The 25,303-nt window shown below is 40.8% G+C and overlaps 3 protein-coding genes across 5 annotated transcripts; 1 reads left to right on the top strand and 2 right to left on the bottom strand.

Annotated features, from left to right (window-relative positions):
* Positions 1-824: 824 nt before the first annotated feature.
* uap1 (UDP-N-acetylglucosamine pyrophosphorylase 1) lies at positions 825-11,920 on the bottom strand. 2 transcript variants are annotated; one of them, XM_077606836.1, is made up of 11 exons: positions 11,609-11,920; positions 9,950-10,246; positions 8,334-8,538; positions 7,731-7,906; positions 7,490-7,662; positions 5,207-5,400; positions 4,987-5,127; positions 4,030-4,218; positions 3,843-3,884; positions 2,465-2,531; positions 825-1,680 (listed from the first exon to the last, which is right to left on the bottom strand). In XM_077606836.1, exons 2-11 carry the CDS (start codon positions 10,230-10,232, stop codon positions 1,588-1,590), a joined length of 1,563 nt encoding a protein of 520 aa, XP_077462962.1. In that variant the 5' UTR covers positions 10,233-10,246; positions 11,609-11,920; the 3' UTR covers positions 825-1,587. The 2 variants fall into 2 exon arrangements, with proteins under 2 accessions (XP_077462962.1, XP_077462963.1); XM_077606837.1 differs by lacking the exon at positions 3,843-3,884.
* ubxn6 (UBX domain protein 6) lies at positions 11,817-17,154 on the top strand. The gene is made up of 11 exons (XM_077606838.1): positions 11,817-12,158; positions 13,053-13,210; positions 13,331-13,395; positions 13,463-13,585; positions 13,665-13,762; positions 14,020-14,095; positions 14,200-14,284; positions 14,375-14,594; positions 14,659-14,789; positions 14,868-15,016; positions 15,935-17,154. The coding sequence occupies exons 1-11, from the start codon at positions 12,076-12,078 to the stop codon at positions 16,058-16,060; spliced, it is 1,314 nt and encodes a 437-aa protein (XP_077462964.1). The 5' UTR covers positions 11,817-12,075; the 3' UTR covers positions 16,061-17,154.
* Positions 17,155-17,398: 244 nt separating this feature from the next.
* Positions 17,399-24,480, bottom strand: chaf1a (chromatin assembly factor 1, subunit A (p150)). 2 transcript variants are annotated; one of them, XM_077606835.1, is made up of 17 exons: positions 24,211-24,480; positions 23,330-23,365; positions 22,465-23,087; positions 21,917-21,976; positions 21,657-21,816; positions 21,518-21,623; positions 21,362-21,443; positions 21,067-21,135; positions 20,767-20,984; positions 20,507-20,675; positions 20,187-20,267; positions 19,807-19,905; positions 19,477-19,726; positions 19,257-19,407; positions 18,841-19,153; positions 18,694-18,775; positions 17,399-17,809 (listed from the first exon to the last, which is right to left on the bottom strand). In XM_077606835.1, the coding sequence occupies exons 1-17, from the start codon at positions 24,272-24,274 to the stop codon at positions 17,697-17,699; spliced, it is 2,676 nt and encodes an 891-aa protein (XP_077462961.1). In that variant the 5' UTR covers positions 24,275-24,480; the 3' UTR covers positions 17,399-17,696. The 2 variants fall into 2 exon arrangements, with proteins under 2 accessions (XP_077462961.1, XP_077462960.1); XM_077606834.1 differs by having other exon boundaries at positions 21,518-21,816.
* Between the last annotated feature and the right edge of the window lie 823 nt (positions 24,481-25,303).

Consider the following 25,303-nt stretch of genomic DNA (forward strand, 5'->3'; position numbering starts at 1 on the left):
GTGAATGTTGTTGAACATTTGCAATCAAGACTCTAAAACTAAAGGTTCTTTGTCTACATCTCCCTTGCGATTGGTCGCCGACCAATCCCACTCACCTGGAAAAGTCACCAGCTCCAGTTTGCCAGAAGCAAATGATTCTAGCAGATGCACAAAAAAGTGCGTCATCTTACAGTGGCGTCACACAAAGACGTTAGTTGAGGATTATAAAATCATCAAAAATAAAGTCATCCAAACAGTCTGGCTTTTATTTTTCATCTGGGCCAACGCGACAAGGATAAACTCTTGCACAATACGATATGGATGCACGAATGCGGCCAGTTGGAGGCCCGTCCGGTTGTTATAATGCTGTTAACAGAGCAAGAGGCCATGCCAAGAAAAACAAAAGCAGCAGCGTGGAGTTGCTTTTGTCCCAATCTAAACCTAAACATAACCCACGTGCTGGAAACTCTGATTCTCGGGGACGTCGTAATGCAAAACGCACATCACGCATGAGTCAGAAACACAGTGAAGGTTCCAAGACACAATTGTAACACACGGTAGCCGGTGCTAAAGTGGAAACTAGAAAGGGGAAGATCTCGAAAGTGGTTCAATTTGGAGTTCAAATGTGAATTTGATCATAAAAGAAGCACGCTGGAGACAAATCTGAAGAGTTCAGTTAAGGAGTGGGCAAACCTAAACATTAAAGGTCCATGATGGAATAACAAAACTGATTCACACCAAAAGAATTTTGCCATACAAAAGTTGTTATACGGCGTACACAATTTGAAATGATAAAAAAACGTAAAAAATATGGAGAAAAAAAACGTATACCTTAGTTGACTCAGTGAGTTAAAAGATTCTTTAATATGCATCATTTTGATCTGAATAATGTTCCATCACAATTAGAAGCATCCACATCCTTTGGTCTATATAATTCATTACCAAGTTGATTCCAATGTGCTATAAAAATCACTACTTGACAGAAAATGAAAATTTTTCAATCAGTATAGATCAGGGGTCGGGAACCTTTTTGAAAGAGAGAGCCATAAACAATTCATATTTTCAAATGTTATTCCTTGAGAGCCATACTCACAATTTAAAAATAAAAATACATGAAAACGTGCAAATTTTTTAGTAATTTTACCACTTTTAAAGTACAAAAAGTCTTTGAATTCTTTTGACAACATTGTTATGCTGTTGCTAATCAATGAATATCAATGAGAGAATAGATGCAGAAAACTCATGAGAAAAAAAAGTCAATGCCACAGTGCCGACGTGACGTTTCTATTGGTGCATTCGGGACTCTGCTCTCTCACCACCGCTTTCCGTATTTTAGCTCAGAGCCATATGCACCCATCAAAAGAGCCACATGTGGCTCCCGAGCCATAGGTTCCCTACCCCTGGTATAGATAAAAGATATTAAAAAAAATAAGTCTCATCAGCTAAATAAATAGATGCACCGGATCCATAAGCTCTCCTCCTGTCTTCACACAGACAAAGAGAGGGATCTCTTCATCTCAGTCGCGTTCCACATCATTTATTGCACATGGATGACATCACAGCTTCGCCCCGTGGGACAAAGGCGTTGTTGATTTTTGGATTGGTCGCCTAAACGCCGTTCTTGACCAGCTCGTGAACGCCGTTCTCGTCGATGATGAGAGTCGGGTGGAAATCTCGATCCTTCACCAGCGCTTCCAGACCCTTTCAACGGAAACCAGTGTTAGTATTATCCCAAAAAGTTGCCTGTATTAAGTCAAGTTTAATAAATAAACCCCATGCACGTCATCATGATTGCCAAAAAATATTTTCTTTCGTGGGTCTTTTGATGAAAATGATCGTTCCAGTGCACTGATGTGGTCGCTCCACAAAATGGTGCACATCCATGTTGACACGACTCATTCGTTCCACCCAGCCTAGTCTAGATTTGTACAAATAAAGGCCTCGCCCATTTGCGGTTGAGCAAATAAACCCTCTAAATCATTAAAATGGCGATAAAATATTTGGTTGTTCCATTGCACTCTAGGTGATTGCTTAAGAAAATGTTCATTTGTGTTGCAAAAGGTTCAATATGGCCCATTTTATGCAAAATTTTAAATGAGCCACACAAAAAACACTAAAGCATAGTTTCTGAAGAATTAAAAAAAACACCAAGAAACCCATGTTTGAAAATACACTACTTTTAACCTATTAAATAGATGTTGGGCCCCCTCTAAAATGCCTTTATATTTCTATGTTAGCAGTTTGTTCAATGACCAAATTAAATCTTTAAAGTACTCATTTCAATTTCTTTTTTTTTAACTTGTTCTATCTTATATTCCTTAGAAAGCTAGCCTTTGTACAGATTTTCAACCCAATTACAGTAACTTTATTTCCAAATCTGAGCTAATCAAGCCTTTGACAGTTCACTCCGAATTATTAAAGTGTAAAATCAGACATTCTGAAGCTAAAATGTGCTCCAATTTCTGCAATAATCAACAATTCTTACCTCTCCACCATAGGACACCAAAGGGGAGATCTCGCATTTGATGGGCAAGTCCGTTCCGTCCTTTAAACTGGATGAAGAAGATGCGACAAGAGCAAATTAAACAGGAGTATAATAGAATTCTACACAAGAGGCTGGAAATCCTTGGCGGGCCTTTGTTTTATTTCCAAAAGGAAGAAAGATGCAATGATTAGACCTAGAGAGAGAAAATGACAGCTCAAGAACTCGCAGGTTACCATCCGTGTGAGTGGGAATGCGGCTGTCATCCAATTTTTGTAAATAGGAAATCAACGACAAGGGGCAAGAAACAGTATCGATCTGGAGGGTTAAAGAGAGCAAGAAAACTGAGGCTTTAGGAAGCACATTAGCACAGATTTTCACTGTAGAAAATATCAAATTGGGCTCTTTACAGTCGGCACAGATATGCATGCAAAACATGCTACGGCCATGATCCGATGCGCTGATTTGGAGGGCGTTTTGTTCATTTCAAAAGCCCCATTTCAGAAAAGATTGGAGTTGAAGTTGAAATAATTAACTCTTTCAACTCCATTGACGATGATAGATGCCCAATCACATGGCTTTTTTCCCATCCAGGGGCTGGCAGCTGCTAGCTCGATCTGTTCAAATTGATTGGACCCCTAGCACCGTCAATGGTAGCCAGTGAGTTAACGTGATAGAGTTCAAGATTTCATTGGGCAGTACAGTTCAGTTCACTTTTGTTTTTTTCATGAGAATTTTTTTCCTCAATTTAATTGAATTTTTACATGTTTTAGATCAAACTAACCGCAGGATTTAAAAAAAAAAAAAATCACTTAAAAAAAACTTTTCTTCTTCTTGTGGACACCAACTTTGAAGTCCTACTCCTCCATTATTTGTGAATCGATCCTGTTGAAACTCGGTATCTATACAGCATGGGCCAGCAGCTCACAACCCTTGGAGCCCGATATTGGATTTTTCGGATCATGGCTCAGTGCCATTGATGGCAATAGACGTCAAATTTGAGTTGGCATCAATCCCAATTGAAATGGATTGTTGTTGTTACCAGTTACTCAGATTGTAAGAACTTTTTCAGTGCCTCTCATGCAGATCGACTGTTTTATAGTGGTGACACTTTGAGGGAATAAGCCGAAAGTCAGTCAGTCAATCAATCCTACTCAAGTAATTATTCAGAGTCCTACTTTTCACCCTCATAATATTTTGCTACTTTATCCAAAGGGCGTCAGGTTCCTCAGAATTTCCAACGCGAGCCAAGTGAAGCGAACTGTACGTAGTCAAAAGGAAAGAAAATCAAAACCATCTGCATGCACTCAAAACTGCCAGGGGGAGTAGTGGATTTGGGGGGGGGGGGGGGGGGGGGGGGGGGGGGGGGGCAAATAATTACTTTCTGTTGCCATCATCTGTGACACGGCCTTCTTCTCCAGCTCTGGAAACATTTGTCAGGGAGTTGTGGGGAAGGAACATGGTGAGCAAGACCGAGCATGAGTCAATGGCACGGCAAGGATGTGATAGCAAACACACAAAAATCCCGCAACAAGTGATGCGTAAAAGTGGGCGTGCTACGGACGCACCTGGGAATGGCAGGCACACGCGCGCCACTCTCGTCGATGAAGTGCCCGCCGGCGTTCAACACCCAGCGGTGGTGGAGGGACATCAGGGCGTGTCTGGCGGTGGTGGGGGTGTCCTTCCCGTCTTGGCGGTCGGCGTTCTTTAGCGGGGAGAATTCGTCTTCCCTCAGCACCTCGTAAACTGCAAACGTCCTGTTAGGAGACACATGCACAAACCTTAATATACTTGCCTTAAGTTCACTGCCAGCATTCAACACTCGTGTTAACCTCCTGACTAGCAGGAAAAAAATGTTGTCCAATAATATTTATTTTGAAATTCCCCAATCAATGTGTAGTAATTGGAATACTAGTATCATTGGAAAGCTCTGATTGTCCTCTATAGAGCACAGAGAGAGTTAATGGGATTGGATGCACGTCACGTTTTTTAATGGAAAACATGTGACTTGGCTTGATAATGTGGGTGTCATTAAATTGTGCAGGTGTACACGTGAGGTTAACAGCATCCTCTCAGGATAAGAAAAGAAAACATGAGCTCTTTTGGCTACAGAGGGAAGAACGGGGGAAAAAAAACATCTGGATTTTGCTAAAACCACCAGTCTTGATATAGCTAGCTGTCAACCATCCAAGTTAAAGCAAAGAGAATTTGCTCTCGTATATCATTACTGGAAATGTAAAGCTCTATTAGTAGTGGCGTGGCTGTGCACTTGTGTCATGCACCATTATAGGAGTGTTTTCATATTTTCTCAGCTCCTTTAAACCTGTTTTGAGTGTATTATCAGTGTTTATGTGCATCTTAACTGATGTTTGAACTGTGCAACTGTTTGGATTCTTTGGATAATATCATATCTTGATAATTGGTGCAAAAAAATGGATGGATGTAAATGGAGATCATAATTTGGCAATCACTTGGATTCTAGGATAAACCTTACAATAGCTTAAGTCAAAGGAACAATGACTTACTTAGCAAACTGGAAGATGTCAAAAACAAATTTTTCCATCTTAATTCCATTGGGTTTGTCAGGAGTGATGAGTTGACCCTGGGGGTCCACAAAGGGGATCTTCTTCCGGGCTACATGGTGCTCAAGCTTTGGTTCGTACGTCCTGATGGGCGGGAGCAACAAATTAGACTTCTCCACCACCACAAGTGAATTACGGTTGAACACGTCCTGAGTAGGCTTACTCCACTATGTCTTTGAGGAAGGAGAATCTGAAGAAGTGATTGGCCACATTGCCTGCGTTGAACATGAGGCGACCATCGAGACTGCGCTTCTCAGCCGTCGCCAAGGTGATTTCACTGTACTCCACCACCTGGTACAGACCGTCTACCTTGCATACCACGCCGACGGCCTCCGTGGGGTTGCTCTTCTCCACCACCTGAAGAGAGGATTTCATACCTGTCAACTTATACGTTTTTCCCGTATTTTATAGTTTTTTGATCATTTCAAATTGTGTACCCATATAACAACCTTTGCACAGGATTTTTTCTAAGTCCGTTTTTTGTAAAACTGATCTGGTGTTCCCCATTTCGGCTGTAATCCGGATTGTCTCGGTCACTAGTAGCAGACGAAAACATTATCGACTGCTAATATTGTCCTGCTTTAAGCATGATATGCGCACGCGCATTCCCCTTTCACCCGTCCGCCTAAATATATTGTGTCAGCAAGCAATGTACACTGACAGTCAAGCTATCAGCATCTACAGAATCTTGAATTTAGTGCATACTGATTGGGCACCCCATTCACTTTGGAGAAAATTTAAGACATTTAAGTGGGCCCTACGTGAGTAAATATGTGCTGCGTTGCATTTTCTTTTATCGCTTAATAAGGGGAATTGCAATCATTAATAAGGGGAGCAATTGGCCAAGGTTGACAGGGATGGGATGTTTTAGATTCACCTTATGTTATCTTTGGCAGGGTTGTCTATCTTCCTGAATGACAGACAAGAAGTTAAATCTGTGATTTAACCACTGAAAAAAAAGATATACATGTTCATTAATATGAATATAGATGTTCATTAATATGTGCTGTTATTTTATTGTTGTAATGGTTCATTCCAATAGTGTTTTCCAGTGTGTGTTATTCATAAAGATAGCTTTTACTGAACGTTTCATGGCTGCAACAGATCACATCTCTTCCCAATATAATTAAACATTCCATTTTTTAAAGGCAAAAACACTATGTTTGGGCATGAGAAGTCTATAACATTAAAACATATCATAACCACATTAGAGACCGAGAAGTGGCTGAAAACACCGACTACATGAGGTTAAAACTGCCACCGAAAGATCACATTTCCACTCAGTGCGAGCAGGGAGAGAGGGCAAAAAAACCTCAACCGGTGCCTAATGACAGAGTACTGATGAGGGGGGTGGTGAGCGAGCCTGGTCAACGCTCGCCGGGAAGCCACATGAACTGCCGAGGAAACTTAATAGAGGAGCTGTGTACTGATCTCAAAGCCCCTAAACTGCAGCTGCACGTGCATCATTTTTAAGATATTCAATGTTGCATTTTGTGCGTCTGCTTTAAGAAAGTGTCGTGGCAACAAGAAAAAAACTAGAGCGAACCATGGTCTCGTGGTGAGAAACTAACTCTCACATCAATCAAACATGACAGGTGTCCTCATATATAAGAGAATACAAGGAAGTCAGTATTTTAGAAAATGGCCATGTTTTCTTAGAATCCCTGCGGTTGGTAATATTGTTGTTAGGCATTTCCAGAACATCTGTTGAATTACAAACTGTCCTAAATGATTAGGAAAACAAAGACCACTTTTATTGTTAGCCGATGATGACTCCCAATGAATCAGACACTATCTAGGGCTGAAGATTTTCTAGCCTTAAATTACGATTCGCTGACAAAACAGCCCTCTACATGTATTAAAACTAATTCATAGTAAAAATCATCAAAGAAATGTGCTTTTAAAACAAAACAGAAGTATACTTATGGGCTGTACTAAAGGAGACAAACTTGGAGTTATTGCCACCTGGTGGTAAGAATGGGATAGTGCAGTTGTCCATTATTGGAAATAAAACTTGGGATCTGGTTATTTTATGTATGTTTTAAGATTTCAATATTCCTAAATCTTCTAGAAATATGCACTAAAACGGCTCATATGTCAAAGGGACCAGTCAACCATTTGGAAAAAAAATAGTTAAAATAAAAAAATAAAACAGAGAAATTACATTTTTATGATTTTTAATAATTAGCCAGCTCAAAATGAGCGACAAAATGCTTTAACATACAAAATAAAACCCAATCAATGTGTTTACTGGATGTGTTCCTTACAATTGATTGGCCATTTTTTGAAAGACCCAAATGCATTGTACTACAAATGATACTTTTGACCACTTATAGTTTGCATTGGAGAGAGAAAGGATGCGTAATGCACACAAAAAGAGAAACCAATGACTCTCGCTTCAGGAAAAGAAGACCCTGTTTTAAAAATAAGAGGAAGTAAAACTGACCTTTGCTCCGCAGTCTGCATCCTTCTCCACGCAGAAACCCACAAATGCTGGGTCAGCCACTTTGACCAGGATGTTATCCACACAGTAGACATGTATGAAGTCGATCCCCCTCCGTTGCATGTCGTCGAGGATGCCCTGGTTGCCCAAGGCTCTGTACAGACCCCCGTTTCCATCTAAAGCACAAACAAGGGTCATTTTTATTTCTCCGTGAGTTTCTAAACCGACAACGCTGGCAAATTACCGGGAGCCATGGACAGTTTGCTTTTACTCTCCAGGATGATCTTGCCATCATAATCCATGGCAGGAAGCATGCCTTGCTGGAAGAAGACGATGTTCTTCTTGTCCAAGCCGAAGTAGTTGAGACGTGAGAAGAAGTCTTTGGTGGATTCCATTGTCCTGCCGCTGGTCATGATGTACCTGCAGGTAAAGAAAACCAGAAAAAAAGATGCTCACCTTTTGTATGTGATGGCGGAGACAGTGTTCAGAATAAAGTCACATGTTTAGGAATGCTCAGCTTTGGCAAATATTGAGACATTAATTATGGCTTTCAAGTTATCTAATCCAATGATCTGTATATGAGATACGAGCACCAGAGTTACGCAAAAGATTGACTGAATTAAAAGTTCAGTACACTTTTTTTCAATCCAGCACTCTATTATTTACAGATCAGTTTATTCCGATCATTACAAGAGATTCAAATGTAATGTTTTAGAACACTTGTTTCAAATCTGTAGAAAAACTAAATATAATATAAGATTTAACCCAAAACAATACAATAAACTTGCTTGATATCAATTACGATATTGTCAGTCTTCCAGTTGTGACAAAGTACTGAACTTCTCACCAAGGAATGATGCACTTGCTTTTATTTTTCTCCTCGGCCAGATGCTGAAGCTTCAAAATGCGCTCGGCCTGGATTTGAAAGAGGGTCTTGTGGGACGGTAGCCCCACGTCGTACATGCCTTTTGGGTAGGAGACTCCCAGTCTGGTTCCCTGACCACCAGCTAGAAGCAGCACCGCCACTTTGCTCTGGGAGATGCATTCCAGACCTGGAGAGAGCAAGGGGTGTGGGGGTTTATAATTTTATAGCTTTTGCATTATGATTAGATAGTTGAACAAATCTATCAAAAATGACAAGCTCATGCTTCCACAGCACTATTTCTAATCGGTAAGAATGGTCATAGTACATTTACTATACTAGTACCTTGATTAATAATTACAATAGACTCCCATCAATAAAACCTGCACTGTTAATGTGATTGGGTTTGAATTGAATGGGAGTTTTATTATTAAAGTTGGAAATACTTTTCATGAACGAATGATTTTTTTTTCATTTAGCTCTCTGGTGTCTGTAGCCACTGACTTTTTTTTAATGTATTAATATATATTTTTATTCACATTATATTCATTTAGAATTCTAGAAATGATACTAAACTATAAAAGGGATACAAATACAATGGTTAATATGCTATATATGTTTACATAATCATTGGTTATGTATATATATTTTTGTATAACCAAAAGATAGCTAGCTACTTTGTGTCTAAAACATTAAACTTTTCAATAAGCGTCCACTGTAATGACCAGTGTCCCTGAAAAAAGGAATTAACCAAATGATAACAAACTGACATCACTAAGTTTTTTTTATTTTATGGTGCCTGTGAGCTTTATGGATTCATAAAGTTTATGACTGCTTTGCTTTATCTTACGTAAACGGGTGCGAAGTGACCCGATTTGCAATGCTACTTCGTCTTGAAGCGCAAAACAGTCACCTGGGCGGACCCTCTAGACTTTGACTCACCATGAGAACATATAAACACGCACTTTTGTAAAATGCGATTTGCTCCCGAAAGAGCACAGTGACTTCATCACCGCGGCTATAAGACACCATCTACGTCAGAGAGGTCAAATCAAAAACAGATGATTACCACAACAACCACACTCGCTTCCTTTTGTGTCATTTTTCTGCTAAGAAGAAAACCATAACAGACCTCTGTAGCCAGGATTGCGCAAGGTAAATTATTATTAACACAAGATGAGTTTTAGGGAAAAGGGGAAATGGATTTTATGCCAGTTTTTGGTTCGGAAAAATGAAATTGGCATTCTTTTTGGAGCAATATTTAAATAACGACTCGTCCCCAAATGCCCACTGTCCATCAGTAAAATCTACACACCCCACTGGACTTGGTCATGAATTTGCACACTGGAACAATAATAAAAAATGAAAAAATATCATGACTCATTGATCCCCACCCATTTTTTTGTTTTTGCCGTTGCTACCCATACTGATGTTACATTGTCATTTTTGACTTCTCTATTGACTATTTTTTTAAAATACCATTACAAAGAAAGAGTAGAAATATATAATGAATGTGGCCCAAGAGAAAATCATATTTTCAGGCCATATCTAACAGCTGGAAGTTTAACTAATAAAATCCTTTACGTAGACGACGCGATCACCTTTTTCCTCCCAGCGTTTGAGACTTCCCTTGTCCCTGGTGACGCTGCCCAGGACTTCCTGGGGCACTGGCTCCATGCGGGCATCCATTTTCTCATTTTTGGTGCAGCTGAATGACTCCATTGCCCTCTTGAAGAAGCCGTTGATTTCCTGGAAGTCTAGCATTTGCAGCTCCTGGTTTAAAGCAGTGCGTTCATCTGGACTCAGATTGTCCCAGAAGCGCAGGAGGTGAGCCTGGCCAGCCTCAGTCAACCCCGGGAGGAGTCCGGTAATCTTTGGGTCCATGGTCAGGGAGTGGTCTGATAATAAGAGAATTGTAGTTATCCATAATCCTTATAAAGCGTGATTTATGGATGGGTGTGTGTGTGTATGTTAAAATTCTCTCGCTACGTTTGTTCAAACCGTGCAACGTAGAGAGTTGAATTTTTTTATGGTGGTCAGAAACGGCTGTCGGATCCTAATAGACGAGTGATTGGATTTCTTCACCCTCTCTAAGTGTGTAAACTCAATCTTTTATTTGTTAAACACCCATTTTTCAAAAGAGAATTTTTAAAATAGCGCAACATTTGTCTTTTGGTTCTAAACAAGCAGGTGGGAGAGGCGAAACCGAGCCCCCTGCTTGTAAATAACAAACAAAAGCAATGGAATCACCACAACTGAACAAATACAAAATCAAAACAGTAAGGTCAGAGTATAAAAACAGGTTGTGCTAACCACTCAAGCACTGGAACACTAAAGGTCTTGTTAAGTAAAATTTAAAATTAAAAAAATGGTTTATAAAAAGAGTAAATGATTTGAAATGAAATTGCTAACAATGAGTGTTTCTTAAACTCTTCATTTTTACCTCCACAATGTATTCAGATCTGTATTTCTGTCTGTATATTTGTGTTCACGATGACTCAAGAATAAATGGATTATTATCAAATTTCCACGATATATTTGTATTATGAAACAGCAGATTAAATTTGAGGTAACAAAGGCAAGGCTCACAGAGGAAAATTAATTTAACTATAAATTGGAGAGTAGGTAATACAAAGTCAAAGAGGTTAAAAATACGGTGATGCTTTGAATTTGGCTGCTTAGACGAAAGCCTGCTCTCTCAGTGTGCTCCTCTAGTGTTCATATTTTTGTGGCTTAAATTTATACAGTCCAAACATAAGAAACATGCAAGATGAAAAAAGCAAGAACAGAGCGTTTATTAAAAATGATAGCTTGATTAAAGTAGTGACCTTAACATTAGTTTTTTTTTAAGAAAAATTAAGATACAAGGAAAAATGTGGGATCAGGAACATTCTGTGCTTTTACTTGGTTGATTTATGAGTAACTAACCCAACAAGTTTTTCTTCAACTTTAAGTGCAAAAGACGAAGTGAAACATTAAGCCTGAAGGTCCACAAAGACTTACATCAGGAATTTATAATCCTATAAAGTTGACATCACATGCAGTCACTATATACTCGAAAAACACTTCTATGAATGCAAACAACGACTGTTTATTTAGTTAACTAAAAAAGCCAAGTTTGTCTCTAAATATCTCAGTAAACAAACATTGTTGATTTTGCTGGAGCAGCCTGTCAGAATGAGGCGTTCGGCTAACGTGGTTTTAGCTGTTGACCAAACCAATAAATGCATGGAAATGATAAAAATTATATCGAAACTCACCGAGTGGGAGTCTCCCACCTGTGTCAGCCGACGTTTTGCGTCACAAATAAAGCTTTCTTCACTTGTCCGGGTTTAAACGCCTCAAACCCGGACACCGCCTTCCTGCAACGTCACGCTTTACGTGCCAGTCTGGCAGGCGGTGTCCAATGTTGCCTTCAGGTACCCTCGTAGACCATAGCAATATCTATGAGAGTTATAAATAAATATCAAAATGGTGAATAACCATTATCATGTGCTGAGGAATAGCTAGATGAAAGTTGGTGTGAGCCGAAGAGACTGTCGAGCCTCCATGATGAGTTACCAGACCGAATTAATTTCAACCGCATGGTGGCTGCACCAGCAAGGGCGTAAAGCGGAAGTAGTATTACGCATGTATTGTTGAAATTACCACAGAAGAAGCAGGTTTGTTGACATCCTCCTCCCTGCTGACAGCTGCCTAATATTCGGTCTCGCCTCTGGAAAAAGAGATGAAGAAGCTATTCGATGACATCAAGAAGGACATTAAATTCAAATCGTTGGGCCCTGGGAAGAAGCTTTCGGAGGAGAGCAAGTAAATTGCAAATTTCTCCCAGAATGTTGCTTTTCGCGTGGGATAAGGAATGGCTTAAAACGTTAGCACTTCGAGGGTCTGTTTACTTCATTAATAGTCTCTCGATCGGCGTTTCCTCAGTTAACTTATTTTCCCCGTTGCATGTCACATTTGGAATAGGTAGTTGTCATTTGTTACTTAATATTACACTTAGAGGAGACGTCTAATTTCAGGCGGGCTAACGGTAAATCCCACTCAATCTCATTAAGTCATGTGACCGCTGCTGCTCCATAATGAGATAGCAACTGAGGGCAAATGTTTCTTAAATAATTCCATGTATTCCATTTTATAATAACATGAAATTTGGATTGGATTGGATAACTTTATTTCGAGTTATTCAGGGCCCAGATTCCAGGCCACGTTTGTATTCAAAATGGTAATATGGTGGCATACATAACCCCAAATAGTCACATGCCATATAAAGGTTTATTAATGCATTTTTCCAAAGAATTAAAAACAGCTCCTAGATTACTTAACTAATTAGCTGCCGTTGACAGACATGGACGTCAAATACATTTTTACTAATTGAAAAAAAAAAGAAAAACAACAAGGAGGGTTGACAGCAAACCTGATTATTCAGTCACTCCTCCCAATTACTATTCTCAATAAGTGACTAATACTTGAAATGAATGACATTACTGTCTTTACAATGAAATGTAAAGCTTGACCATAAAATGCATGCATAAATAAGTAGTCATAAAAAGATTTATATGCAATAAAAATGAAGGTAAAAGGGACTCGAGTGGTTACCAGCACTTGCGGTAGCTATGATGTTTTAGTGCAGTGATAAAATACCCTAAACATCAAGAATGATCACACACCTAATATACTTGTCTGCTCCCATAATGAAAAAAGTGCACCTGATAGAGGACAGAAGAGTTCTGGTAGCAAGCAACATCACCGCGAATCTCCTAGCGAGGGTTCCCAACGAGCAGGTGCGGCAGCTCTGGCCAGAGTCGAACAGCATCAGCGGCCGAAGGTCCAGACTTCCCAGGATGCCATCAGGAACCAAGGTGAGTTGTACGCAAATCCTCAAACCTAATAACGTAGGTAAAGGACAAATATCACTTGAGGAGCCTCACGGAGGTGCAAAATTGTGCCAAATGCCAAAATGTGATTGTGCTGGTTTCCAGTAAAGCGGGAATTGGAGGCCGAGGCTGCTGCTCTGGCCGGAAAAGAAAAAGCAGCGACAGCAGAGGTACATCTAAGTCATCCGGGAGTCAAACAACAATCCGTGCAACGTCAACGTCTCCCCCCCCACCTAGGGAACCAACGTCGCCGAAAGAGAGGGTCTCTCTGTGTCCGGTGTGTATTTTACCTGCCCGCTAACGGGAGCCACACTAACCAAGAGTGAGCGGGATGTCCACCTCAAGGAAGCTATTTTGATGGTACATCTTATAATTTTTTTTTTTTAAATTCCCTCATTAAGTGCAAAAGCGTCTGTAACATTAAATTTTTTTGTGTCAGCGTTTTGATGAGGACAACGTAGAGGCATCCGTCATGATGATTCACACATTTAATAAAGATAAAGAGAAGGTGAAAGCGGCAGTGGACATTATAAGCAAGTAAGATTAAATTAATCCTGAAAAAAAAAAATTAACGTCCGGACAACTTGTAATTTTTCTTCAGTTAACCATTTTTTTTTAAAAGAGAGTTGGGAATATTCAAAATAACGACTTAAGATAACTTTAAAAATGTCATTTTCAAATCTTAAATTCGCACGAATATTTTTTTTTACAATGTACGCATGCATGTGCCTTCATGATTGATTGATGGATGATTTACCATATTCCACTTGAACAATTTTTCTAATTTTCCACAGATATGTCGAAAATATTTGTAAGAATCCTTCAGAGGAGAAATACAGGAAGATCAAACTCAGCAACAAAGTCTTTAAGGTCTGGTTTGCTTTTTCCTAATCGGCTGTGTTATTGCCACCTGGCGGCTAGCCATCTGCATTACAAGTGTTGTCTGATTTGACCATTCTATTGGTGGTTTGTAGGAAAAATTGCGATGTGTGGAGGGCAGCCGAGAGTTCCTGGAAGCCTTAGGCTTCATAAGCACAATGCTCGCTGTCGACGGTCAAGGTAAATCCAAGAAAATTGCCGTGTGATTTTTAGTAAAGTAAATGAAATACTATTTATTACCTCTACTTTGTGTGCTTGTTTGGAGACTAGAGGAGGAAGAGGAGTTTCTGGTGTTGCCCGAGCAAAGTCCCGACACCCTGGAGCTGATGAAGGAGCGGCGAGATCGCCTGCAACGCGGCGAGCCCGTACGAGCGCAACTGGATAGGCAGGCTCAGGCCTTCCGGGCGTCGGACAACGCCACTCGCTTCGAGCTTCCGCCAGAGTTCTACAACCTGAGCGCCGAGGAGCTCAAGAAGGAACAACAGCAAAAGTAAAAAAAAAAATGTTACTAAAGTTTTTTGGGGGATGGGTAAAAAATATTGGAGTCATGTCAGGAGTGACTTAGTGGAAAAGAACTCCATGCTACGAACCAAAGCCATGAGGGAGCGAGATGAGCAAAGGGAGAGGAGAAAGTACAACTACACTCTGCTCCGTGTCCGGCTTCCAGATGGAAACCTGCTGCAGGGTACATAACAATACGCAAAAAAAATAAATGAATTCAGCCATTTTGGAAAAGACTTTTCTCACGTGCAACCGACCTTAGGGACATTCTACGCCTGGGACCGACTTCCCGTGCTGTTCGGCTTCGTGCGAGACTCCCTGGTGGACGGCTGGCAGCCATTCGAGCTCATCGCGCCCGGTGGTCAAAAGTTGCAGGAGGATGAGGATGTGGCTTTAGCTGAGTGTAACCTGGTAAGTGACACACAACAAATGATATGAAAGAATGCCGCGTTAAATCTGATGGCTTTTCCCACAAAACCATAAAGGACACTTTGTGACGTACTACCCATGATATCATTTTCTACATGACATTAATTCATTTTCTGTACCACTTTTACTCAAAGGTTGGGGGGGTGCTGGAGCCTAACCTAGTGGCTAGACAATCACATAACCATGTTATCTTAATACAGTCATTGTAATACACGTTCAGACTGAGATGATGTATTAATGCACAATTTATGTTACATAGCTAAACTAATTTAATTCAAACTAATATCTAGAGATTTTTTTTTATATATTTTAAATTTTATCATAGCAGCCTAACTTGCAAATGCAGAATATTTGTATTTTAATGTGCAACCTAAATTTGCATAAAATTAAACAAATGAAAAAATACTAATTTCTGTTCTTAATATAAATGTTGTCAATGTTTTGGCTGGTAGTAAAAAAAAACAATGTAACATGGATATAAAAAAGAGAAAATGTTTAAATCACAACAGGACACTATGATTTGAATGTATAGAATAGAAAAAAATATTTTACTGTATTTACAATTTGCTCAAAAGTAGCTCAACACTAACAATTACCTTTTGGCAGTGGTACCTACAAGTTGATAGGATAAAAGATAAAATAATGTAAAATAGCACTTTGCCAAATGCTTAAAATTGCCTACCTGAAGCTGTTCTTAATGAGGCAAGCATTCACGAACGCACTGGGGTGTGTTGTGTTCATGTGCACCTTTTAAAAAAAAAAAAGAAATAAGCGACCCTCAAATTAAAATTAGCCAGAACACGAGCTGCAAGCATTTTCCATTGCATATAATTAAATGAAATTTCAGTCCTAGTAAATATCTGAATATTTCAACACTATTGTCCCCTCTTTCTCTGAAAGGTACCCGCAGCTCTTCTTTCATTCGCCTGGGATGCCACCGTGCAGGCAGATATTGAAGCGGCAGGAAGTAAAAGCTCCACTCTCCTCAAACCGGAACTGCTAGAGACTATTCGTAATCTGAGCTGAAAGTTGAGCCGGCAATCTGTTCATGCCAATTCCCCTTTGCTGGGAGGTGAAATTGTCCCTCGCCAACTGACCATTCATATTTGTATTTATTACCGTCACTGCTAATCGTCTAACAACTGCTAACGTTTGCTTACGACACCTAAATGACTGAAGTACAAAGACAAGGGATTCAGGATGCATAAATGTAGAAAAGTGCTGAATATGTTGCTTCTTTCACACTAAGATCCTGCAACAGAAGATCCAAAACTGTAACATTTGTATATTAAGAGTATTAAAGAAAGTTTACCTGGTAGTATTGATAACAGTCCTTTCTTGGATTTAACAGAACACCTTTATAAATATTAGTATAAAAAAATGACTTACTGAGGATAGCTAGGGGAAAAAATATTAATAGATGAATAGCAAGATTGTGGAACCACGGTTAAAAATAATACGATTAAAAGTGTTTGTCCGGGCTGCATAAAAGGTCAAAAGGGATCAAACCTGGGTCTTCTGTTGCTGTGCACATCCACCAATTCTGCAACATCTATGTCAAAGAAGTCTCTACCTCCGAAGGAAGGAAAATGTACACGTTTGACCTCGTTCTCCTGTTTAAACACATTTAATGATTTAAACCTTTCCACAGAGCTGCATGTGTCAATAATGGTAGTTTAAAGAGGTGAGTTTTATTTGTTTGTATCAAACATCTAACATCTGTTGTTAAAAAAATCAAAACAGCAATTAAATCAGCCCTACCAGTGAAACTTCAGTATTTGACTTCATTTTCCTACTGAGACATGATGCCATTATTCTTTCTTTTTATGTTTAATTGCACATGAACCCATAAACACTCCAGGGAGGTCTTAATGCACCTTGCTAGTTTGGCTTTTTTTGCGTTTTCCCTTAAATCTTGTCGCAAATGAAGGTGACAACAAACTATACCTCGCATTCCCTGTCTTTCTATCAAACACTGATGGAGATCGAGTCATGAAGACATGTAGTTATTGTCACCTAAAAACTAATTTCTCTCTACTTTCCCGGTGATCTATGATTTCCAAAACGAGTGAGCATTTTGTCAATCTGCATTGTCCGAAATAAAGATTGCTAGCATTGCATCTGATTAATGTTCTTATTATGTAAGATTATAAAATCCCATTGCCAGCATCAACCTTCCAAAAACAATGACACTGCTTTATTCTTTTTTTCCATTTTTCTTATTCAAGTACGCTTGCAAAACAATGTTTTTTTAAATTCCAAATATACCATCTTTTAGCCAAATCTAACTACACGTACAGAACTAGCAACTATACTCTAGCTTTTAAATGGTGGGTAATGATCAGAGTAAATGGCACCAAAGGATACATGAAGGAACCTTTTAATCTGATTTTACTCTTGGCAACCAATATACAATAACATTAGAATGAAGTTTCTAAAACGTAAATAATGCTTGGGGGGTTTTCCGGACGATTCTTACAGTCAAGGACTTGAAAACACTCGACCTGCCTGAGAGACCTTTTAAGGCAATTTCCTGGCACCTGGCGGTGGGCCGATGCTTACTTAGCACGCAACTACCTCTCCTTTGCCACCTTTTCAGGGGAGGTTATTTAGGAGGACAACGAAGGAGCGGGGTGAGGAAGAAGGTCGAAGCTGCTTGTTCTCAGGTTGTGGCGAGGGTTGGAGCAGCAGTTTCTACTGGGAGAGCAGCTGTGTCAGACAGAGTGACTTCCATTTCATCACTTCCATCGGCGGAGGAATTCTGTTTGGATGGGCCTACACAGCAAAGTAGTTGAGATTCAATCACAAAGTTGCACATTTGGATACATGAAAAAAAACAATATAAATATGACCATAAAAACAAGTGTTGTTGCTTTCCCAATTTTGCATGTTATTTTTTGTGAACTTTTTATGTACCGTCTGAAGCTTGCCACTTATTATTTTGGTACACGGTCGATTGGTCGCCGGTCTTTTGGTCGCCCGGAAGGTTATTGATAATTACCATTTAAATCGTTGCTCAAATTCCCTAAATACAAACTGCGAATGACTATTTAGTCATACTTAATGCCCTGGTAATTATTAGGCTAAAGAAAAATTCCAAAACTTCCCGGACTTTGTGTTTTTTGTTGGAGAACTTGTTAAGACCCTGACTGACGTAGCTTCTTAAAGGGACAACGCATGTACATACCAACTCTTATACACTCACATGTCGGCTCAGTGAAACTGCTCATGGCCATTGATGGCTTTGATTGATGCGTAGACCGTGTTGTTTTACCTTGTTTTGTCGCCGGTCTTTCGGTCGTCGGTCTTTTGGTCGCCCGTTGTCGCGGTCCGGGCGACCAATCGACCGGACACGATTATTTTGATTGACAAGTGCGGTAATGGGCTCTCAATGGTAGAAAAGACATATTTTTCTCTTCCGCATACGCCCATTGCATCTTTTCTCTTAAAGGCGGCATAATTAATTACAAGGTTGGCAATAAGGCAAGAAATCGCTAAGTCAATGTGGCTAAACAGTTATTATAAAAAAAACAGCATTTCTCAAAGAGGACGATTTTGACTACTGTTTTGCACTTTGATTGTTGCACAACCAATCAATATCATTTTAATCCTAAAAAGCCGGCCATATTTTATTTTTTAAAAAGTAGCATAAGGCTCACCACTTTGAATGGAGACAATAATGCAGTCATCGTCATCATCCTCCGTGTCTGCTTGAAAGCCGTCGGCCTCTGTTTCTTCCGTCTGACAAGGGTGAGATTTGATCAGCCAAACTATTTCCTTTTCGAGTATTTATTAAAATGGGTTACCTGCTCTCGGTCGCTAAATCGTTTCATGAATTTGGTGATGGACATGCTGCCGGTGCTCTTTCTTTTGGAGGCCGCCGAAGTGGCGGAGGGAGTCTGCGGCGTGGTGGGGGAGTTGCCCTGAGAGCCCGTGGCCGCCTCCTCGCGGGTGTCCTCCCGGGCGCCGCTGGTCGAGTAAGACCACTGGCCTGGCACCGGAAGGGCCTCGAGGCCAAAGCGGGACAGGACGTCTTCGTGGACGTACCAGCAGCAGCGTCGGTAGGTGGCGCGTTTCTCATAAACGGCGTTGTTTTTAATGAGACGCTTCACCAGTATTCTGATGACAATACAAAACAACATTAAACGGCCTGGAAGGTAAACAAAATATTTTGAAAAAATGCAACCATGCGCCTTTCACGTCAAAGAGATTAAATCTTTACCGAGTGGGAACGTCCGCTGAGTTCTCAGGGCTGGAGAGTGGAGGGGGTGACGTGGACGATGTTTTCTGATGACAGAATTCCTGAAACTCTTTGATAATCACCTTGCTGCTATTCAGGTTACCGTGCAGCAGCGGCAGCAGCTGGCTGAGCACTGGAAAGAAAATAATCATCATAATTTAGTATGCAATGTTTTAGGGAGGATCACAGCCCTCGTACTTACGCTGCGTTTCTTTTGCACACTTTTCCATCTGTTCTTCTGGGCTAGTAGTCAAGTCCGCTTTGGGTAAAGGTTCGATGAGGCACGCGGCGTACGTCTGCAGAAGTTCGGAGACCGAGCCGTCGCCCTCCCAGAGGCAGCCCCGCACAACCGGTAGCAGGAACTTCATCTTACTCTTGGTAGACATCAGCTCTTCCCACTCCCTGGCTTTCACCCTCTGCTGCAGTTTCTGCTTTTCAAGGTCACCGCCATCCTGCAGAATCACGCAACCATTACGGGAGTTTGTCAAACGACCCTCTCTACGCCATGTATTTCTGCTATCGAGTTCCCTACCACTTCCTCTAATGCCCCCTCGTCATCTGAAAGATAACCGTGCGGGACAAAAAAGCCATCGTTGTCATCGTCGTCCTCGCCTCCCTCCTCTTCGTCCTCCTGAAAAAAAAAAACATCATTCAATTTTCAAGCACTTGACAACTTAACTAACATTAAATACAATTTCTTCTTCGCAATTCAAAACAAGAGCTCCGAGGTCTCAAAAGGAATCGACAACACGAGCAAGAATGCACTTCCACATGAATGAGGGTTACCCAATATTAATTATCTTTCATTAGGTCAAAGAAAAGAGTGTTGTTAAAAAGCCTGGTAAATTTGAAGATTCTTATTCCAGTCTTGTCAAAATGTATATACATCAATTAGTGTATCTCCAAACTCACCCCTTCACTGTGCGAGAGGGACTCCCCGGGTTCCTCTTCCTCCCATTCTTCATCACTATCGACCTCATAGTCCAACAAGTCCTGAAATTAAAAAGAGGAACATACGAGCTCAGTCCCAGAACGCATAAAGCTCGTATCTCAAGATATGACTGTATATTTTTCAAAACTGTATATTATTGTTTATTTTTTTCCAAAGTCAGCGAGAGAGACCACACATTGTTTTAGTTTAGTACATTTTTATCTCAGTGAGAGAAGCCTGGCCCGGCGGGCTCAAGATCTAACCTCTAACTTGCGGTATTGATGATAGAATGTTATTTTACCGTGTCTTTCCTGAGGGGACAGCGCGGTGAGATGTGCAAACTCTTCTTTCTCCAAGTGCCCCAGTAAGCCGGGCGGTGATTTTCCCGAAACAGCAGCAGCTTCATCGGCCCGTACAGTTTACGGTCAGGCACACCCTCTGGACTGGGCGTAGTCATGTCTATACAATCGCTGAGAAAAAGACGAACAATTGATACAATAGCAAACTCCTAAAAAAAAAATTAAAAGAGAAATCATTTTTAGTATTTATTATGTATCCCACCTATCTGGGTTTTGAACTCTGGGCCTGGTAGCAGCAGAGCAGCGTGGCTTCTGGCCGATCCAGTCCTTCAATAAAGGTTGACTATCCCTGGGTCGTGACAAACAGAGATCCAGTTCTTCCAAGGCGGATTCTTCGCAATGAACCCTGCACAACGGCGCCATGCACATGTTGTCCTTGATCTCGAAAGGAGCGAACTTCCCACAAGCCACCGCGAGAGTCTGACAAGGAAAGTGGATTGAATTGATTACAGGCAAGCCTCCAACTTGTGTCGTTAGGGTAGTTGGAAGGAGCTCAACTCACCTTTGGAGCCTGCTGGATTTTGGCCTTCTGTAAAAACCTAGTTATCTCCGCTTTCTCTGCTTTGAGGCGCTAATGACAAAAAACAACGATTAACATTTACCCGACTGAAAATTGGAGCCACGTACCAGCTCTCTAGCCTAAAAATAAAATCTCACTAAATAGCTGCATTTCCTCCAAGGCATTCAACCTTTTTGTTCTTGCATCATTTTTTAAAAGATTTTCTTTTGTCCAATCACAAGGCAATTTAACTCACGATCTCACCTATTCAGGCATGAAACATTTCTACACGACTCACGTCTTTTTCTTCTTTCACCCGCTTTTCCTCTTCTTTCACCCGCTTTTCTTCTTCTTTCTTACGTTTCTCCTCAAGCTTTGCCCTAGAGAAGAAAGAATCAATGACAATGACGAGCCAAAAACATGGCGACTCCAACTTAGTGGAAGTGGGACTTACTCCAGTTTCGATTTTCGCTGATCCTCCTTGGCTTTTAACTTCTCTGCCTTTTCTCGCTCATCCTTTTCCTTTTTCTCCCGCTTTTCTCGTTCGTCTTTTTCCTTTCTCTCCCGCTTTTCTCGTTCGTCTCTTTCCTTCTTCTCCCGCTTTTCTCGTTCGTCTCTTTCCTTCTTCTCCCGCTTTTCCCTTTTGCGCTCCTCCTTTAGTTTGCGACTCTCTTCTCTCTGTTTCTCCTTAGCTGCCTTGGCCTCCTCCTTTTCCTGACGGATCCGAAGCCTCTCGTCCTGTACTTGGAGACTCTACGGAGTGGACCAGAAAAAAACGTTTCTCTGTTAACGGTTAAGTCATCTGTCAAACATAAAACTAGGGAATGTAAAATTATTATATTATAAGTCTCACCTTTAATGAACGTCTTGTCTTCCTTTTATTTGCGGGTATTTCAGGAGTGGTTGTTGGCTCCTAGGAAGGGAAAAATCCATTTGATTAAAAGGCGATAGAGCGATCTATCTTGTCTTTAATATGATTGAACATTTTATTATCTGTAAGTCATTACTAGAAATAAAAAAAAAAATGATTTTGATGGGGGAAATAAGTCCGGGAACCATTTGAATGTTTCGTGTCTGAATTCATTTTTTTCTTAGCTTAGCTGCTATTAGCACAAATTATGCTTTAGCTAATCCTGTCAAATTCTATTTCAGTTTTCACAACGCACGTTTATATTCATTTTCCTTTGAATTTTTTTCCTGGCAAATTTGGCGTTTTCAATTGGATTCCCAATTTTCCATAAATCAAACTTTAGGGCAGAATTCAGTCATATTTACAAACAACGCACTCTGCTACCATTTGATTGTAGACAATAATGTCTTTTATATGAGCATAAGTGCACTTGTCAGGTATTTTTATAACTTAAAAGTGAGTGGTCTGCTGCCACGCACGCGTACACGTACTGTAGTCGGTGTGGAGGTGGAATCATTCTTTTTAGTCCGTTCTGGTGTGCTCTCGTGAAAGGAACAGCCTGACGAATTTGACAAGGCCGACTTGTTGCCCATAGTGGACACGTTTGCCGAAGCATTTTCCTCTTCCTGTTCGCTGTCCGACTCCCGCGTCGTATCAAGTGGCAAGATCCCGTCCTCCATTTCGTTCTCTGCCATCGCCGTCGTCTCGTCCTCTTCGTTTGCCAGGTTTTCCGAGCAGTCTGATGACGTGTGCGTGTCGGCGGCACGATCGGCGCGTATAGAGTTCACGGGGGACGCGTTTGTGTCCCCGCAGTGTCTGTCTTTTAATCTGCGGCGGGTGGTGGTGGCCGCATCGTGGAGCTTGACGGGAGATGGGCCGTCGTCGGTCAGATCTATAATGTTCTGGTCTGAAGTGCGCTTTTTGCTGAGGAAGCAATCGAGGGGCCCTCGGCCATTAACCAAAGGGGGTCTATTGGGGATGACTTGCGGAGAGGATTCATTGTCATTCTCTCTGTCAGAGACTCCTTGTTCGGGGATAACGTGTGCACAGGGACGTTTCGGTGATGACTTGCTTTCTTTTGGTTCCGAGTTCATGCGCTTGAAAGGGAGACGAGCTGCGTGGAAAAAAAACAAGAAAAAAACGTTGAATAAAATGTCTATTAAATTTAAGGATTCCTAAATATGCTTAGAGTGGGGAATGATTGAGGATTATGGACAGTTTGGGGGCAAACTTTTACCCAGTGTTTTTTGTTTTGGGCTGCATGAGATGGAGTTGACTCCAAAAGTATTAAGAGTCTGTATCTACTTAAGTGACATCAAAATCTCAACACACAAAAGCTGTATTTTCCAAAGTTACCTTGTATGAGTTTCTTGTTTGGCGTGCAATCCATTCCTAAAAACAGAAGAGCATCAGAAATCAGATTCGGAGAGAAAAACAAAACAAAAGGATGGGCTTTGCAGATAATACCCAGAATGAGCATTGGATAACTGAGTCCTGCGAATACATAGTACTTTACTGTTCTAGTGCCAAAATTTGTGGCAGGTGATATTCACATACACAAAGCGTCGATTTACATAGAACACGGTGCCGAGTCGGTTTTAAAATGGTTTGGTCTGCTCTCCCGCCACCCAGTGGAATAACAACATCTACATATATTTGATGCTTGGTAGTTATTAACAAAAAAACACATTTACCAAGCATTTTAAGTCCAAAAAACGTCGTGGCCTAACAGTTTTGAGAGCTCGGGTATCTCAAGAGATTTGTCCTTTAAGAGAAAATAGCTTTTTTGACGCCATTCTGATTTGATTAGCTTAGCAGAGATAGCCTCGGAAGGGCCAATCAGTCAACGGCGGTTCAAGCTGCATCTCCCCGTCCTTTGAGGACCTTTACACGGCGAGGCAAGCGACTACTTGGCCTGTCATTGTTGGGAAGGTTAAAAAAATAGGGGAGTCATGACCAACGTGAACTTAGTTATGTTTATTAACCTTCAATGGTGACGAAACGTCATCTTTTTAAGACAATATGAGGGTTAACTTTTATTAACCGCGTAGACGCAAAGAATAGTTAGCATTTTCGCTAGGCCAACACAACGTCAGACGAAAATACTCATCTACTGAACACAAACACGACTGAGACATTCATTGTATGCAACATATATAGGAAAACCCTAGGCGTTCGGCGACACAATAGAGATTTATTTATTCCGATTAACATCGAGCACTAATGCATTAGCCTACCTCTTCTACGGGGTTTCGAGGCTGCCAAGTGCCCCTCCACTGATGCTGTCTCCGCCGCCAACATCCTCGCACAACAAACGCTCTAAGGTGGATAAAGTTTCAATGGGAGGGAAAGAACCGGCCCCGGTCGAAGGGGGAACTATTTGTCGCTAAACAACCGACATGTAGTGCTAATTCGTCCCCCCCTTGTTTGCACACAGCCGGGATATTTTGTATCAGCCGCTTCCCGACTGCTGACCTCGCGCTCCTTGTCGGAATTGGCGGGAGGATGCCGCCTGCGTCAGAGAGCGCAGCTGATTGGTCGCCGCGGGTTAACCAGAGCGTTTGTTTTGCTTAACTTCAATGCGCGGGGTAAAATAATTCCACTTTTGGCGTAGAATTCAAGAAACAAATATTTTTTAAAACATTTTTGTATGTTAATATGGACTATAAATAACTTTTTTTTAAAATTAAAACTGCATTTTGACGATATTAAATACTAAATACGATTTCCGGCACGCCTTGTACATTAAAGCAGAGGTTATGAATTCTACGTCACTCAGATAGCTGCATCGGGCGTTTCAATTGGTCAAAGAGTTTGGAGAGCTGCGTTCAAGGTATTCCAAAAGTCGGAATTCGGCCTAGTACATTGTCAGAGGGGCAATTTAAGTTGTTCGTTTAGGCTATCATTAAATAAAAACGTTTATCTTTCTAACTTATTTAAATATTATCATCAACTTCTAAGACAATTCCCTGATTGCCTCTGTATCAAAAGTAAAATCACATAATCACAACAAATTCTCAGAGGGCGTCACAGGCCCACATCCTTAAATAAGTTTGTGAATAGATTTATAGGGAGATTTGGAGGTCGTGCAGATGGATTTCTCCGTTAAAAAATAGTAGTAGCGTCACGTATAAGAAGGAATCTAATGATTGTAGCCATCTTGAAATCTATTCTTTTCATTTTTCCTGTTGTTTTTAACACTGTTATGGAAAGTCCCACCTCCACGAAACGCAGCACAACAGACACAAACTAGCAATTTCTAAACACTATTGCCCATATTTAGTACGTTATTCAAAGTACTAATTGTATTGTTGCAGTTTGGGTCAACTT

Source organism: Stigmatopora argus, chromosome 8 (assembly GCF_051989625.1).
Source record: "Stigmatopora argus isolate UIUO_Sarg chromosome 8, RoL_Sarg_1.0, whole genome shotgun sequence".
Taxonomy (NCBI): domain Eukaryota; kingdom Metazoa; phylum Chordata; class Actinopteri; order Syngnathiformes; family Syngnathidae; genus Stigmatopora; species Stigmatopora argus.